Source organism: Manis pentadactyla, chromosome 11 (assembly GCF_030020395.1).
Source record: "Manis pentadactyla isolate mManPen7 chromosome 11, mManPen7.hap1, whole genome shotgun sequence".
Lineage (NCBI taxonomy): Eukaryota > Metazoa > Chordata > Mammalia > Pholidota > Manidae > Manis > Manis pentadactyla.
The window spans coordinates 9,337,217-9,354,568 of NC_080029.1; the positions used below are offsets into that span (position 1 = coordinate 9,337,217).

The window sequence follows — 17,352 nt, forward strand, 5'->3', positions numbered from 1 at the left end:
CGTGTGCTCACGGGAAGTGAAGCTTGGGGTATAACTCAGTGTTTCAGCACCAAGAACTCAATGAAGGGATATCCAGGGCACTGTGCGCAGGGCCTGGCCCAGGGAACCCTGGTTGTTCTGACTTTCTGGCGCAGCTGGGGAAATGCGGTGTGACACCAGATACAGCCCCCTTCTGAGGATTCTGGGGGAAGCCAGCCAGCATGTGGGTCTGTAGCCCTTCAGAGGGACTGTCAGGGACTAAGAGGTTCATGAGGGGCATCGGGGCCGGCCCATCTTGAATGGTGCCTGCCCGTCACGTTGGGCTCCTGGGGCTGCCAGGAAGCATCTCTGTGGTGGAGAATGAGGCCCTACCAGCTCCCGGGGAAGCCCCTGCAGGCCAAGTGGGGCTGTGGCATGGCTTCCTCACTCAGGGCCCCGGGTCAGGGTGGGGCCAGCTGCAGCCCATCTAGGATGACTGACAGAGCCCCACAGTGAGTTTTGTTGTTGTTTAGCTGTTTCTTGTGAGAAACGCCATGTGGGAGGGTGGACAGAGCCTGGCTGTAGAGTGGGCTGGCGATTTGAGCCTGTCTGTGACCTCGGGCTGGTTCCTTTTCCACAGGCTTAGTTTCTTCCTCTGTGCAATGGGCATAAGGAAGCCCACCTCACAGCTGTGCAGGAGCTCAGGAAGTCCTGAGCGCAGGGCCTTGAGGGGCATGCTCGGGGAGCCCAGGTGTCCTGGGGGGACCGTCAGGACAGTAAGAACAGTTTACAGACAGTGGTCAGCAAGTGTCTGCATGGCCTCATCAAAGACACCAAGAAAGGAGCAGACAGCCAGATGCACAGGGAGGGAAGGACCCTCTTATTCATTATTTCATTCATTTAGCAATGATTTATTGAGCACCGCTGGGGATACAGCGATGAACCAAACTAATGGGGACCCTTCCTCCAAGGGGCCAAGGGGAACACAGACTTTAATAATTCATTCAAAGGAAAGGTATTGGCTGCTGTGAGAATGTGTAATGGGGTTTTCTGGTCTGGAGGCAGAGAAGGTCCCCCTGAGGAAGTGACTCACAAGCTGATTAGAGTGATCAGTGGGTGTTAACCAGGTGCACTGGAATGAGGAGAGAAGTGAATATTCCAGAGAGAAGGGATAGCCTGTGTAAAGGCCCTGCGGCAGGAGGATGTGATGGCCTTTAACGGGCCAAAAGATGTCATATAAGGAGGGCAGTGCTTTTCTCTCTGATGGGGCTGGGGAGGATGGTGGTGCCTGATCCTTTGCATCGGGGTGGAGGGGGAAACTAGTAGGGCTAGTAGTTGCTGCCCATCTGCCCCAGTATCCATCAGTTAGAGGAGGAAGGGAATGAGCATTTATCGAGCAACAACTGTGCATGTTAAGCATAGCATGCATCACCTCATTTAGCCTTATAACTTTGGTAGGCAGGCATCGTTTCCCCTTTTCCCCAGTAGATGAAGGAACTGAGGCTCAGAGATCCTGAGTGACCTGTCCTCAGTTACAAAGTAACTGAGGCAGGGTCAGAATCCAGAACCCCAAAGCTTTTCTTTTCCCCTGCATCTCCTTTCGGCAGTGATAGGTTAGGTCACACTTACTGTGATTAATTCATCTTGTCTGAACTCAAAACTCTAGAGTACCAAGTTCCTATGCGATTTGAAGGACTTTGAGACCTCTGCTTCCACACCCTCAGGGATGGAGAGCTTGCGACTGTCTGAGGAAGCCTCATCTCTCTCCGATAGTTCTAAGTGTGTGGAACGCTGGTAGTACTTTCTGTGGGGAAACCGAGGCACAGAGAAGTTCCCAGATCTGAGAAGGGCAGAGACTGTCACCTTTTTTGGCTTCTTAGAAGGCAGTTCATCCCTCTGTGTGTGTATTTTCTGAGCATTTGAGAATCATCTTAAAATGTGTCTTTTATTTTAAAGAGCATTTTAAAAGTCTATTCCTTCAAAGCTAAGATATGAGCTCTAAGTGAACAGCCAACAGGGAGGCAGCAAGAGTCCTTTGGAAAAGACCACCCCTTGTCAACCTTTACAAAGGCAAACCCACTTTGGACCTGCTGCGATGCTTTCCCCAGAGGAGTGAGGCCAAGGCCCAGCTCCTCACTTACATAAGGGAAGTGTTAGCTCCGAGAGCGGACGAGCAAACAGGCAGGACATGGTAAAAGAGTCGTGCTTGGGGCATCCACCATTCATTACAGGCTTGTAGTCTGGGGTAAACCCAGGCGAGAGTGAGCCTGTGGCATGTCATCCCACTCTCCTTCCCTCTTCTGGATGGAGCAGAGATCTGGAATCAGGCAACGTCAACCGGAAATGTGAAGGAGTCAAAGTCGAGCCCCCACAGACTGAGGCAGCTCTACCTGAGCCAAGTGGGTGGGCAAGAGCAGGTGCCAGCCAGGTCTGACCCAGCCCTGCCACCCTGGCAAGAGTCACCCCCTGTGGGAACTCACGCTCATTCACCTGCTTAAATGACTTACCACGCCCTGCTCCCAAAGGCAGTGCTGGAATAACTGTGGCCGGCGCGCTCCCTCATTGTGTGGGTTAGGAGTCTGTTCTTACCAAATCAGAGTCTAAGGACTTTGGTGAGTGAGAATTTGAGGCTGGAAGTGGAGGGTCAAGCGTTATCAAGCTGGAGGAGGTAGTTGGGGCGGGAGAGTGAGTGAGATGACCCAGGTATGAGAGGTAGACAGAAGCACCAGGTCAGAACCTCCCGGGAATACCTGCATTTAGCAATGCCTCCTTAGCACCATCACCACCATCCTCACCGCCATCATCACCATCCTCACTGTCAGCATCACATCCGCACACCATCCTCACTGTCAGCATCACCATCCTCACCACCATCCTCACTGTCAGTATCACCATCCTCACCGTCAGCATCACCATCCTCACCACCATCCTCACTGTCAGTATCACCATCCTCACCATCAGCATCACCATCCTCACCACCATCCTCACCATCAGCATCACCATCCTCACCACCATCCTCACTGTCAGTATCACCATCCTCACCGTCAGCATCACCATCCTCACCACCATCCTCACCATCAGCATCACCATCCTCACCACCATCCTCACTGTCAGTATCACCATCCTCACCACCATCCTCACCATCAGCATCACCATCCTCACCACCATCCTCACTGTCAGTATCACCATCCTCACCACCATCCTCACCATCAGCATCACCATCCTCACCACCATCCTCACTGTCAGCATCACCAACCTCACCACCATCCTCACTGTCAGTATCACCATCCTCACCGTCAGCATCACCATCCTCACCACCATCCTCACTGTCAGTATCACCATCCTCACCGTCAGCATCACCATCCTCACCACCATCCTCACTGTCAGTATCACTATCCTCACTGTCATCACCATCCTCACCATCAGCATCACCATCCTCACACCATCCTCACCATCAGCACCATCACTTGACTGTAACTTTTGGTGCCCTGGATGGTGAACCTTTGGTTCTTCAGGGAGCCAGCAGATACATTCTACCATGCTAGTAATATGAATAAAGGCTTGTATACTTTTTAACTGGTGTATAAATACACTTTGCTTTGAGTCCTCACTATAACCTGGCAAATAGGGGTAGGAGTCCATTTTGCAGAGAAGGAAACACAGGCCCAGAGAGGTTATTGACTTGCCCAGGGTCCCGTACATAGAGTCTGCATCAGAACCTAGTCCGCCGGAGAGCTGGGCCCCTGCCCTGCTGGTCTGCGGGGGCCTCCCCTCCCCTGAGCAGCCAGCCCTCGGCCCCACACTCCTTGGCACTGAGGCCCTCCCTCCCATGAAGTCAAGCCCAGCCAGTCCCTCTGCAGTCTAGGAAATGTCCTTTGGCCTCTTTCATGGACATTGCAGCGAAGAAGCCAGTTAGGCACGTGGACTTGCGAGAACGACCTTCGGGGGATATTGATGGGGTCGGTGGTGCATATGGTGGTGGAGGAGGAGGAGGGAAGAAGGGGAAAGTGACGGTGGTGGACGTGGTGTTGATGATGAAGATGGTGGTGGCGGCGATGACCATGGCTTAGTGATGGTATTAATGATGCCCAACAATAACATCGCCTTCGAGTACCTACTGTGTGCCGGGCTCTCTCATTTAATCCTCACAACTCTGCCAGGTAGGTACCATTACCACCCCAATATTTCAGTGAGAAATTTGAAGTTTCAGAAAGTTGAGTGGCCATCTCAAGATTCACTCCCAGGACTCTCAGTACCCCAAAGATTTATGTCATGATTTCAGATCCTGGGACTTGGTATTTTTTCTTCTTTTCATGCCTTGAATGGTTTGAGAAAACTAGAGATCTTTGGTTCTGGCGAAACCGACATGAGCCCCACTTCCCAGATGGGAAAACCGCGGCCTGTGTGGCCAGTGAGCCCAGAGCCACCGCTGCCCGCGCTCCGGGCCTGGCGCCCGCTCACACCTCCCGTCTGGCTCCGCAGATGCGGCCGCGATGCGGACGCGGCTCCTTGTGCTGGAGGCTGTGCTGCGTGGCTCTTCCGCTGCAGCTGCTGCTGCTCCTGTTCCTGCTGCTGCTCTTCCTGCTCCCGGTGGGCGACAAGGACCGCAGCTGCGCCCTGGCCAACAACTTCGCCCGCTCCTTCATGCTCATGCTCCGCTACGACGGCCCCCCGCCCACCTAGCCCACGGGGGGCGCGCAGGTGACCTTCTCCCCCAGCCCTCCGCCCGCCCCAGGGCTCCTGAGGACTCCCGGGAAACTGGAAACGGGTGGAACTGCATCAGTATAAATCCTGTATTAATGTTCCTGGAAGAAAACTACTTTTTATACAGTGTTAGTCTATTTATACTAACTGTGTACTATGTGTGACTAGGGAATCATGCATAGAATTTTTATATACTCTGTATGTAAGTGCTCAGTATGTATAGTTTCATATATGACGTCTATTTGTAGTTGGAAAAACTCATAGCGGTTTGGTTGTCCAGTGAGATTTGGGGGCTTATTTGCCTTGGTCTGCGGTCTGCCCTGGAAAGAAGGAACAGTATGTCACGTTTATGGCGACCTCTTCTCCAGAAGCCAACGCCCAAACGCAGATGTTAGTGCAAAGGCCTCCGAGCTGCCCCGCCTAGAAGGGCAACACAGACCCTCACTCAGAGCCCAGTGACTCTTGATTTAGGCACAATGAGGACAAACGTGCTCGTGTGGGGTTTTCAGGGGCTGCCTATCAGAGGCAACGGATTAGAAGCAGAAATGGTGATGATCAAGGCAGGCCCAGTGACAGCAGTGAAAAGTAACAAGTGATAGAGTGATGTCAAGGGAGGGAGACAAGAACCAAGAGCAGACCCAGGACTCGAAAAGCACAGCAGAACCGGGGGCACCGTGTGTGGGAGCCCCGTGCCCCGCAGCTCAGCTCCTGAGTGCACACCGACGTGAGCACCCGTGGTCGTGACACCGAGTCTTCGGGAAGCGGTTAGACTGTGCTCCGTGTGTTCTGTTCAGGCGGCAGGGAAGAAGAGAGACTTAATTGCTATGCTGTGTGTGCAGAATGGTGAGCCTATTGTGGGCAGCACCAGCTGCCAGTGCCAGGAGGAGGCCTTACTTCTGTCGCTCCTGGGCTCAGTTATTCATTCTGTACAACTGAAGCTGGAGGGACAGAGGGTGGCACCTGCCACACCAGGGACCAGGGATCTAGGGCCTGAGGCAGGTGGATGCTTGGCTTTGGAGTTTGGTCTATCGGAAGGGCTCTCCCTACGCCCCTTGCAGAAGGGGCTTGGGAGACAGGCAGGTGCTTGGGACCGAGAATGTCCCACATGTGTCCCCACACGAGAGCCCTGGCCCAGGCTGCCCAAAACCAGGCCCTCTCTGTCCCAGGCTAGGCAGCTGGACTCCAGGCAGCACCTGGGAGGGGCTAGGTGGCCTCTGTGCTGGGCCCAGAGGCCAGAAACACGTCCAGTCCTCCGCAGGGAATTCTGGAATGGTTCCTGAGAGCTGTATAACTGCATCATGTTTTCCCTAAACCAACACTAAGTTTCCTCTTCAAAAAAATGCTTAGTGCCCACTCTACAAATTGATTTTTTTCTGTTTTGCTACAAATAGGAGACCAAGAGGGGATTCGTCAGGCCTTTGGAATCATGAAGTGTTTATAAACCCAGAAAGGTCCTTTAAATAAGGGGAGGCAGAGGACCCCCGGGGTCCTGACTGACAGTACCGGGCCCCTCCCACTGCTCCGTCACACACCAGCCCCTCCCTTCCTAGCCTCAGGTCCAGCCTGGGCCAAGCCCTCGCCATGGGGACCCAGGCCCCCCTGGAACAAGGAAGAGCTGGACATTCACGGGGTGGGAAAATGGCGTTGCCAAGAAGAGCTCTTGGCGCTAACCCAGGAAGCACATTTTTCTCAAGATATTTAGAAACCAAGTCACAAGATCATTCTCCGCAGGTGACCACTTTTCTGGAAAAATCAAGGGCGGGTTTACCCAAGACCCCAATCCCAGGCAGCCGAGCCCAGATGCCCACTGAGTTGTGTGGCTCCCGACCCAGAAGGCCAGGGCATGGCAGAGGCCTTCGAACATCTCCCTTCCTGCTCTCCCACTTCATAGGTGAGAAGGCGGAGGCCCGACAGGCCACACAGTGGGAGGTGGCAGGGCCAGAGCCGACCCGGTCACCACTGCCCCAGGTGGCCCCCCTACCCCCATGCCACCCCCATCAGGAACTTTGAAAAGAAAAAGCCGTTCAGCATGAATGCACTGAGTCACACTTACTGCGCGTCAGGGAGGGAGAACTGCACTATGTGGCTGGCGGGTGGAAATGTCTACATGTATTTCTTAAACTTTGATAATGATGCCATAGAGTCTGCTTTGCATACCCTTTTTTAAAAAAGTGATATTTTCATTACTTTCATATAAATACAGTTGTGATATAACAACCCATTTACTGGTGATTTCCAAGTGTAATCTCTTTTGCTTAAAGTGAATGCAGACAGTCATTAGGATATGTGTGACTTTCCAGCTTCCCAAACAACAATCGCAAAGATCTTTCAAGTACCATTTGAGAAAGGTGCTGCGGCGTGACCCAGGTGTGTTTATTGTCCCTCTGTCCCCAGACTGAGAGGATGGTAAGAAATGTCAGTATCACTGCCGAGCCCAGCTGTGTGCATGTGTGTGTGTGTGTGTGTGCATGTGCGTGTGACAGAGACAGAGAGAGAGAGAGACCCAGACAGGGAGTGGAGGACAGAAACACGAGCCGGTGGGATCCCAGCCGCTGGTTACCCTCCTTCGCTGTCTTGCGCACCCGCGCGATTTTCTCTTAGTCTGCTGTCTGCCTGCAGAGAGGCCATGTGGGGTCCAGAGGTGTTTGCAAAGAAAAGGTGGGAGTGGGCGGGATGTGTGGGTGTGGGGAGACTCCCAGAGGAGCTGGGCAGCCGGGGGCAGAGGCCGTGATGGCGTCAGACACACGCGGGCCTTCCATGCGGTGCTGGGGGAGCCTGGCCCCTCCAGGGCCACTAAAGAAGCCATATTGTCTTTATTCCCCACCACAATTCTCAGGGTTTGGTATTAGATTTACCTACATGTTTGAGATGAAGAAGCTAAGGCCTAAGGGCACAGAGACTCTTGCCCACGCAGAAGAGGGTCTGTCTGAGCCCAAGCCCGTGCCGGGAGGAGAGGGTCGGGCTGGCTCTGCCCGGGCGCAGCCTCTGTAGCCTCGGGATGGAGCTCCGTGAGCAGGCGCCCTGCCCTCCGCTCCGCGGGCTGGGGCCTGGATGGATCTTCACGTCCGCTTCCCTGCAGGGCTGGCCCTCAGCTCTGGGAAGTCACCCCAGGTCCCAGCAGCAGGGTCATGGAGGCCCTCACCTCACATCGGTCACTGCACATGACTTGGCAGCAGGACTGTCTCCCTGTGAGGTCTGCCTGACGTAGCTGCAGCCCCGGTGCCCAGCACAGGCCAGGAACATCAGCTGTGCTTTGTTGCATGGCTGACAAACCCCAGAGTCGAGTGTGTTTGATGACACCCACTCCCCTACTGGATGTGGAGGAAATGGGTCCTGGGTGATGGGATCCCCACCCGTCCCTTGTGACCCCTTTGCCTCAGGCAGCTGGCTGGAGTTCCCAGCAGGGACCAGGGGCTCCGAGGATGCTGGCCCCTGGGCACCTTCAGGGGAAGGAACCTGAAGACCCTTCTCAGCCTGGGGGCCAAGGAGGATGAGAGGCAGAGGGTGGAAAAGGCCCAAAGCTGGCAGTTTGTGCCAACCGAGGGCCCCTGCTGTACTGCTGCTTGCAAACTGGGAGCTGAGGGCGCTGGCCCACCTGCCTCACCGGGAGAACGGCGTGGGCGGCCCAGCAGTGAGGAAGTGATCCGATCTGGAGCCAGACCTACGCCCAGGCAGCAGAGAGGCGCTGCAGAGGCCTTGGAGCTCATGTGGTTGGAGAGGGCAGGTGGAGAGGGAAAGAGGGCGTGGAGGACAGATGAGGGCCCACAGCAAGAGGTGACTCAGCCTGGATGCCACCGCTAACTGAACCCAGAAAATGTGTAAGATGGTGACTTCTGTAATCACAATTAGAGAGAAAGGGAGAGACTGAGAGAGAGAATCAGGACAAGGGCCAGTGGCAAAGCTTTCATTGACCAAAGACAAAATGAAAAAAAATAAGGACAAATGCCCCGAGGTTTCCTTTACACAGGATGTTATTTCATCTAAGCGGCAGCTGTTTATTATGAGACCTCATCCTTCCTCTTTATTGGGTGTTCAGTGGCCTCTGGAAATGAGGGTAGGGAGAGGATAGCTGAGTCCTCCTTTATGTGTTATGCGTTGTGTTCAGAGTCCTCAGTGGGCCTAATTAAAAGCTGCCAACTCTATGTTGGTTCTCCCCAAATGCAGTGTTCTTGCTGGAAGGACCTGAAATGCCAGAGTCGGGAAACCCCTGCCAGAGAAGGTCGGGGAGCAGAGCCTGCAGCTTGAGGAGTGGGTGCTTTGTGCTCAACTGTCAGGAAGAGAGAAGGGGGAGAACGGAAAGAGTGCACTTTGCAGTAACAGGGCTCAGAGAGGCCAGGAGCCGGCAGCCATGGCCTTTAGAGAAAGAAACAGGTGCCCGTCAGCCCTGTGTGCATGTTGGCTGTTTATGTGCCACCTGGCATCAGTGGCCTTCTCTGCTCGGGTACGTAGGCAGCAATGCCCTCTGCCTCTTTACCTTTAATCCAGTGCAACAAGCTTTGTGTGCCAGGCTTTGTGCTGGAGGGTTCAGGGCGTATAAAGTCCAGGCCCTGCCCCCAAGGAGCTCACAGACCAGGAGAAGGATTTGTGCTAAGGAAGATGCCAAACCAAACTGAGTTCCTGCCCTTGGACTTGCCCACAGAGACAGCACACCCATGTCCTGGGAGCTGGAAGGGTAACAGGAGACACTGGGATGGCCCAGGACATGGTGTAGCAGGTCCTGGTGCCTCTTGGAGATGGCTGTACAACCATGAACCAAGCTGCAGGGGAGGGGGGTCGGGGTGGTGGCAGAAGGAGATGGGGAGAAACAGCCTGGCTGGGCTGCAGGAATTGGGGGAGGTTTTATGGGCTGGGCTGTGTCTTGGGGAGGGCTTCTGGGGTCTTGGTGGGGAGGCCCAAGCCGAGGCCATGGCTGTGTAAGTCTTCACACACTGCGTGTTTGTTCTTGTTCTTTCTATTCCCAGCACAGTCACTAATCATAATCATGGCTCAGAGTAAACCTCTGTGGTTGGAAATACCAAACTGAGAAACCCACTCTTCCCCACTGGAGATTTTCTGGGCTGATAGTGTACATTCCAGTGATCAGTTTGGCCAAGAATCAGGATAACCTTTTCCCCCTGGCCCACCTCCTGCCTGCTGTTACCTCCAGCACAGGGGAGCTGAGGGACCCCCGGGAGCCTGTGCCTGGTGTGGTGGGCTGGGGATCCTGCTCTGTGAGTCCTTCCAAGTCTGTTATTGGCATGTCTCTCACTGGCCTTGAGCGAGCTTCCTGCCTCTTGGCCCGGTTGGGATTATCCTTAATCCCCTCTCTCAGGGGAGTTCAGCTGCTTGGGGTCGGGGGACTCCCCTTGCAGCTCTCACCCAATCTGGGTCAGCAGCAGAGAAGAGGTGGTGAGGCTGCAAGCTGTGAACACAAACCCAGCACTGAATATGGGGGCGTTTACCCCCCAACTGCATCCTTGGCAGACATTGGTAATCAACCACTGAGCTCCTCCCCTCCCCGTGTCGAGTCCAAATGGACCTCACAGTCCTTCTCAAACCATTCCACGTAGCTGTTGCCTATCAGTTACATTTGTCACATGAGAAAAACCTGTTTGATGCCCTTGCACCAGAGATCAGACCGTCAGAAAATTTTCAATTCAGGCCTCCTCCTATTTTTTTCTAAATTTTAAAATTACTTCCCAATCAAAAGTCCCTGTCCTTAGTCTGGTACCTAGGTAAGACAAGCTAATGTCACAAAGCAGGTAATGGATGTATTACCAGATAGGACTTTCAGGGGAAGCTACATGGATTGCGAGATGCTAATTACCAGGGTTTCAGGCTGTCAGAGGTGGGAGGTTCTCTTAGAGTTTGTCTTGTTCCTACTTTGTGCCCACTTTACAGGTGTGCTAACTGAGATCCTGACAGCAACTCTTCACCCAGCGAATTCAGAAGTGGAGGTAGATGTCTGCATCCACTGGGGAACAGAGTGACAGCAATCAGGGATGGACAGGGTCAGGACAGAGCTGTGTGCCCCTGCCGAGTTCCCTGCCACTGTCCCCCAACCATTTGTAAAATTAGCCCCAGATCCTCCCATGCTACCTTAAATGTTAGCTATTCTAAGAAGATGATGGTTGGGCTCCTGTCTGAGCGGAAATCTCTAGATTTAGCCACAAGTGTCAGAATACCACATACACACACACACACACACACACACACACACACACACACACCGCCAATTTGGGCTCAGATTAGGGACTGTGCTTTTCCCTTTGGGAGAGTTAGGCAGTTGTCAGCATCATTCCTCAGCTCAAGGATGTCAGAGCCAAGTTTCTGTGGCTCTTCCTTTTCCTCGGGGTTACCTCATGGCCCAGGATGCTTGCTCTACCTCCAGTTTCTCATCTGGGTTCCAGGCAGGAAGAAGAGCAGTGGGCAAGCTGAGCCTGCCCTCCTTCCCAGGAGCTCTCCCAGAAGCTCCACCCAGAGACTCGTCGTCACCTCGTTGGCCAGAACTGTCACATGGTTCCTCCATATCGCAAGGCTTCTGGGAATATTCCCCCTGCCCCAAAATGGGTGTCTCTTAGCAAGAAAGAAGGGCAGAGTGGGCGGCGCTGGCATTCAGATTGCTCTGCCTCGGTCATCCTGACCCTCCCTGTCTTGGTCTCACGCTCTGTCAGCAGAACTTGGAGGCGTTCGTCCCTAAGTGTGAGAATGACCTTCCACTGCCACCCCTGTCTCACCAGCTGGTGGGGGTCCTCGAGTGCCTCCAGTCTGTCCCCCTCCCAAGGCATTGCAGATGTACATTCCTTGCAAGACTTGGGAGTGGGCAAAAAAGTCAAGGGCCCATGGCTGGTGCACAGAGGCGGCTCCTCCGCCGTTCTTGCTGTGCCTGCCCAGGGCTAAGTCTCTGAACACTTTTGCATTTGGATTCAGCTCAGGAAATTCATACTTGGTTTTTCTTTTGTTCTGGAACATGAGTTAGTCCTGGGTGAAAATCCTGGAAAGAGAGGCTCTGAGCTTTTCCAGGCCAGCCTCTGATTTTCTAGCCGTCCACTGAGGCCTCAAGAGGGAAAGTGCCCACAGGTGGCCCCCGTCACCCCACGGGCAGAGCCCATGGGTGCCTCCCACAGAGGGCCAGCTGCAGAGGACTTAAAGCAGCCACCATTCCCCCCTTGGCTTTAATTACCAGAGAAATGCCTTTTGCCTGTCAAAGTAAGAAGAAGGAGGAATTTGTGTTAAAAAGGAAATTTGAATCTTACTTCGGAGCACCCAGAGCTGTAAGGAAAAGTCACCTGACCTGGCACCCCACAGCACCCGCCTTTGGCTGTCACGGAGACGTCACAGCGCCCCCAGGTTGGTGCCCCACCACCTTGTCCGGACAGAGGACAAGAATCATACAGAGGGACCTCAGTTTCCCCAAAGGCCCTGGGCTTGCTTTCAGGAGTGCTAATTTCTAATTAGCCACCAGGACACAGGCCTGCAGCTTCTCTTCCTGTTCTAATGCAAGAGAGAGGGGAAGAAACATCAATGGAGGGCCTACACGACGGCCCTGACCCTTTCCAAAAGCCCATGCTGCAGACTCGTGACTTTGTCTTTAGATATTGAAACCAGAGCACAGAAAGGGCTAGCAGCTGGCCTGAAAGCCACCAGCTGGTCGACGAAGGATCAGTCTGGGACCTGAACCCAGGGATGATAGGCTCCAGGCCTCTCCGTGGAACTTGCGCTTCTGCTATTTATCCTCCCTTTGTGGGCCATGGGCTGCTGCTGCTCTGCTGCCTGGTAGCTGTCACCTGAGGGTGACATTCCAGAGCCAGGCTTGAGGGCTTTTGCCCTGTGCCTACTCTCTCCAGGGCGTTTGTCAGCTCCCACTGGCACTGGGAGTTGGCAACGCCAGCATGAGTGCCAGAGGGCGGGGGCAGTGCTTAGGAAGGACAGAGGCAGGTGAGGACAGAGTGGGCTTCGCGACACTGCTGCCTGTAGAGCAGCTCTGATTCTTTCCCCTGGAGAAAAAACGAGGCATTTTCTCTCCAGAGGCAGTGGCCGTGCATGTTGTGGAAGTTTTATTGACAAGGAAGAAGAGGGCAGAAGAAGTTGTGTGTGTATGTGCATATGTGTGAGTGTGGTGTGCGTGTGCACATGTATATGTGTGTGTACTGTACACTCATGCCCACCAGAAGCACAGCCGGGCAGCCCTGTGCTTACAGACAACAGACACCATGGTCTCTGGGAACCTCAGGATGACCACGCTGACCCAGGACAGGTCCCCTGATTCCATAACGGGAGCAACTGGTTGTCCCCACTGCCATTTTCCACACAAAGGAAAAGGTCAGTTGACCCCTTGGCTCTGTGCCATCTGGTTTGGGAATGATGCCCTCTCTTTGTTGGGTAGCATAGAACCTGCTTATGACGAAGGACTTAGCCCCGTGCATCCTACTCCCATTTGTCTCCTGCTGTGTGTGTGTGTGTGTGTGTGTGTGTGTGTCTGTGTTTTAGAAACCAGGGATGTTCACAGAATTTGTTGAGCACCTCAGGTGCCAGAAGCAGGAAAAATGGCAAGTGTCTAGTACCAGCTTTGGAGGAATGAGTACCCCTCCGTTTCAAGTCTAAAGACCAGCCCTCTCATTACAGAGCCCACGAGCCTGATGGATCCGGTAGTTTCTCTTGTCACCCCTCCTCCCCACGGAGGGCTCGGGAGCCCAGAACGTGGAGGCATCAGCAGCTTCCTGCACTCTCTCTACCCTCAGCCAAGTCCACAAGGGCAAAATCACCCCATCTTTGCCCCCAAAGACCTGGTGACACTGACCAGGCGTTCACACGGCTGGACTAGCGTGGTTGATGTGGTGAGGGCCCACTGATGACATGGTGGGGCGAGTGAGTGTGAGAAGATGCTACACAAGTGGGTTTTGGTGCCAAAAGCAAGCAAACTTCATTGTTTAAAATGTTCTATTATGTAACCAGTGTGTACAGGGACCATATCCACTCAGTCATATTATTTGTGATTGTAAAACATGCATTTCCAATAAATTAAGCTTTCTGGGAAGGCAAGCAGTGTCAGAGCCAAATGTCTTGGAACATGTCAGTCTTATCTTGGTTCATATCAAGTCCAGAACTGCCATAAGCCTTCCCTCCTTCCCAGCTCAGGACGGAGGGACGGGAGGACCCTTCTGGTTTCTTCTCAGGGCTGTATTTGAAAGTCACATTGACGTTTTCATCCCCTTCCTGTTGTTCAAGCTGAAAGTAGCAGTGTTCTCAAAGATGGCTTGGCATTTCTGTTGTTACTTTATGTTTTTAAAAACACGTCTGCTTTCTGTTTAAGAAATAAAAGTATCTATTTTGATCTATGAAGCATTGCATGGTTTGGACATTCTTTTTCTGAAGACATGATATGTGGCTGAGGCCAACTGGGTTTTAAATTCCGACTTCCAAGCAGAATTAGCTCCCAGTTTGTGCAGAGGTTCAACTCAAGGCAATGACAGCTCCCAATCCAAGTGAACCTGAGGATCACCTGGGAAGCATCTCCGAAACCATTGCCAGCATCTCTCCCGACCTCCTGGGGCACAGGTCGAGGGTGGGTGGCAGGTGGAGTGGATTTTGAAAATTCCAAGTGCCCTCTGAGTAGAGAGATGGCCCCAAATGCAGGCACCAGACACCCTGCCAGGACTTTACTCCCAACCCCCTGGATCAAAGCCCCATTATGATGGTTTGTTTAACAAACAATTCTTGGGTTTGGGGATCTGGTTTCCCAGCCCACTGTACATTGGAAGCTGCAGACAAAGGGGAAACTGTGAGATTCCGGAGAAAGAGGGCTACTGTCCCCGTGTTCAAGGAGAGGTCTAAGCAACCAGCAGGGGAACCCCAGTCCCACCATACGGTAATGAAGTCTCCTGACAATGGCCCTGGCCTGCCAAGGAAAGGTCAGTGTATGTCTGACCTTTGTAAGTAGAAAGCTACTTACAAAGGCACAGAACTGTGCACCTGAGTTGAGAGCACTTTCTCTCGAAGGATTTAAAACAGAAAGGCTTTGTCTCTTGCGTAACTTATCCCCAAACAAATTTCAAAAATGTGCCATTGTTTTAAGAATGCATGTAATACCTTTCTTTATTTGTTATCTTAAGAAGCCCTGCCCACCTTTTGGTAGGAGAGAGAGCACAACCCTGCAGGCAAGCAGCGCATCTATAAACACTCACCCCTTTAGTGGCTGGTGAAAGGTAGAGACAAGTTTTAGACTCCGTGGTCATTGAAGCAGCACCCAGAACTGTAAGTCTTTGAACCTCCTTAGATCTGGGATCCAGTTCTGCGGCACATGCCCTGAAGCTCCAGCCCCTTCAAGTCACTCTCAGAGTTTTTGATTTGGCAGAGCAGCTCTACAATTGAGCGAAAGATGGAAAAGCCTGTTCGGTTGGGATGGAGTCCTTGGTTGCCACAGGTCAGCCTTGTTGAAGGTCAAGTACAAGGAGGAAGTCACTGGGCTGCACTCACACAGCTGCTGGCATCAAGGTCAGAAGCCTCTCCTCCACCAGGCTACAGCAAGAAAAGCATGTATTTGGTTCGAGAAATTTACAACAGAAAGAAGTGAGTCGGCCAGGCATCTGGGGCCCATTGTCTGAAGTCTTAGTGGGGCCAGGTGCCCTAGCAGAAACCTGGCGAATCTTGTGGCCTGGGTTGAGGAGGTGCCTCGCCTTCTAATCTGTTGTCCAAAAAAGTAAAGCATATTCAGTAAAGAAAGACAGAATTTTGCCCATAGGGACACTCTGCCCTTTAGGCTTACATGGAATCGGTCACCGTGTTCGGCTGATGTTAAGACACCTTACTCCCTATAACATAAAAGTGTGCCGTGCATCATTTCTAGGAACTAAACATGGTGTACACATTTATTTGTACAACAGAGGCATTAAACCTTGGGTCAGGAACTTCAGTATCAAAACATAATTTCAGTGGGAAAGTTACAGTTTGAAAATCTTTACTGAGCTTCTCTCATACGCCTGGCTGGCTGATTAACTCACTTTTATGACTATGATTTTTTTTCACAACCAGGTATGCTATGGAAGTAACTATCTTGCTGCTGTTTTCATCTTACCTCTGTTTCCCAAGTCCAGCTATGGCATGTTTAATTGGAGAGATGCATCATCTTTGGTGGAAATCCCTTGGTGAGAACGTTACTCAGCTGCTTGGCCTTTCCTGTCACCGTCTCGCAGGCCCTGGCTCCCACCGCTCCTGCGGTGACCTTTCTCCACCCTGCTTCCCTCGATGACACTTCGAGAGGAGCACCCCGGCTTGCTCGGGCTTCCATTGCTGGGCTTCTGTAGTGCAGTTGTGTTCTGGCGTGCACCATGGCGCTGCTCCCAGCTCCCACCTGGGCTTCACTGTGACCTTCTGCTGCCAGTTTCTACTGGGAGGGCTCCTCCACCAGGGGACAGCAAGGGAAATTGTTCCAAATTACCCTGCGACCCAGCCTTTCTGCAGGGCGACTGTTTCCTGGCCTTGAGCATGTGCAAATAATTGAGGCCCTTTTGCTTTGGAATGAGGTGACAGAATGACAAAAAGAAAAGTGGATTTTTTTTTTTAAAGGCTAAATGCAACATGGTATCCTGGATTGCAGCCTGGAACGGTAAAAGGACATGAGCAAAAAGCCAGATGGAACACAAATGGAGTCTGTAGTTTCATTAATAATATTGACCCAGCCTAAATTCCTTGATTTTGACAAGTGTCCCAGGGTTATGTGAGATGTTAGCATCAGAGCAGACTGGGTGAAGTGTTTATGGGAATTTGGCGCTATTTTCCAACTTTTCTGAAATTATTCCAGATAAAAATTTTATTTTTAAAAATGCAGATTATTATGGCCTTGGAAAAAATGTGAGGGTTCTCTCTTCCCCTGAACTTGCTCTCTCAAAAATGGGAATGAGTCCACTGTAGGAGTGGGCTGGGAGTCCGCCTGACCTGTGCTGGGCGGCCGGCAACCACATCTCCAAGGGAGGCAGGAGCTGGGGAAAGTTCTTCCGTCTTCCTGAGTGATACTTAAAGGAATGTGGCTGTGAGGACGCAGGAGACAGTGTGTGTAAAGGGTTTGCACAGCACTTGGCAAACGGCAAATACCACCGAGCATCCCAACGCCTCCTCAGTCACGCTCGGCAGGTTCAGGAGAAATATTGCGTCAGCCATCTGAGCTTGGAGTTTCTAGGACAACTTGTTTTTTCATCCTGAAGTTCTGCCCTGCAACTACTGCTGGAGTGTCCCCTATGGGCTTCCAAGGGGACACTTGTTGGGGAGATTCTGGAATCAGTCAGGGTTCGGTTGCAGACAAAGTCCGCTCTAACTAGTTTAAGGAGAAGAGGATTTATTATAGGGTATTAGGCAGCTCACAAAACCGTTGGAAGGACTGAAGGAAGACACTCTGGTCTGAGATTCCAGCAAGAACTCTGGCCCCAGGATCATTCCGCCTCTTCCATGACGGCAGAAGCAGCTGCCGGCAGTGCCCCAAGCTCCAAACCAGGAAACCGCCCCTGCTGACCGGAGAGTCCCGCCCTCACTGCCACCCACAGCAGCAAGACAGGTGCCGTGTCAGGCTGTGTCCTCGTGTGCTTCCCTTCTATCCCAAGTACCGCGCAGGAGCATGTGAGCTGGCAAAACCTAGGGCATGTCCAGCACTGGGCAGCCAAGGAGTCAGGAAATGTCGTCACAGCTTTACCCTTTCCGCATTACAGGAAGGGTCTTGGA

General features: G+C 52.6%; 1 protein-coding gene across 4 annotated transcripts in view; it reads left to right on the top strand.

Annotated features, from left to right (window-relative positions):
* SYNE3 (spectrin repeat containing nuclear envelope family member 3) overlaps window positions 1–16,187 on the top strand; it is a 95,244-nt gene extending 79,057 nt beyond the window's left edge. For 3 of the 4 annotated variants that reach the window (XM_036882027.2, XM_036882030.2, XM_057488165.1), the window contains one exon: window positions 4,441–6,887. In XM_036882027.2, the coding sequence (XP_036737922.2) occupies window positions 4,441–4,641 (201 nt within the window). In that variant the 3' untranslated portion in view covers window positions 4,642–6,887. Of the gene's footprint in view, window positions 1–4,440; window positions 6,888–15,672 lie in introns of those variants that run through there. The other variant, XM_036882028.2, reaches the window with a different exon arrangement.
* Window positions 16,188–17,352: the final 1,165 nt, after the last annotated feature.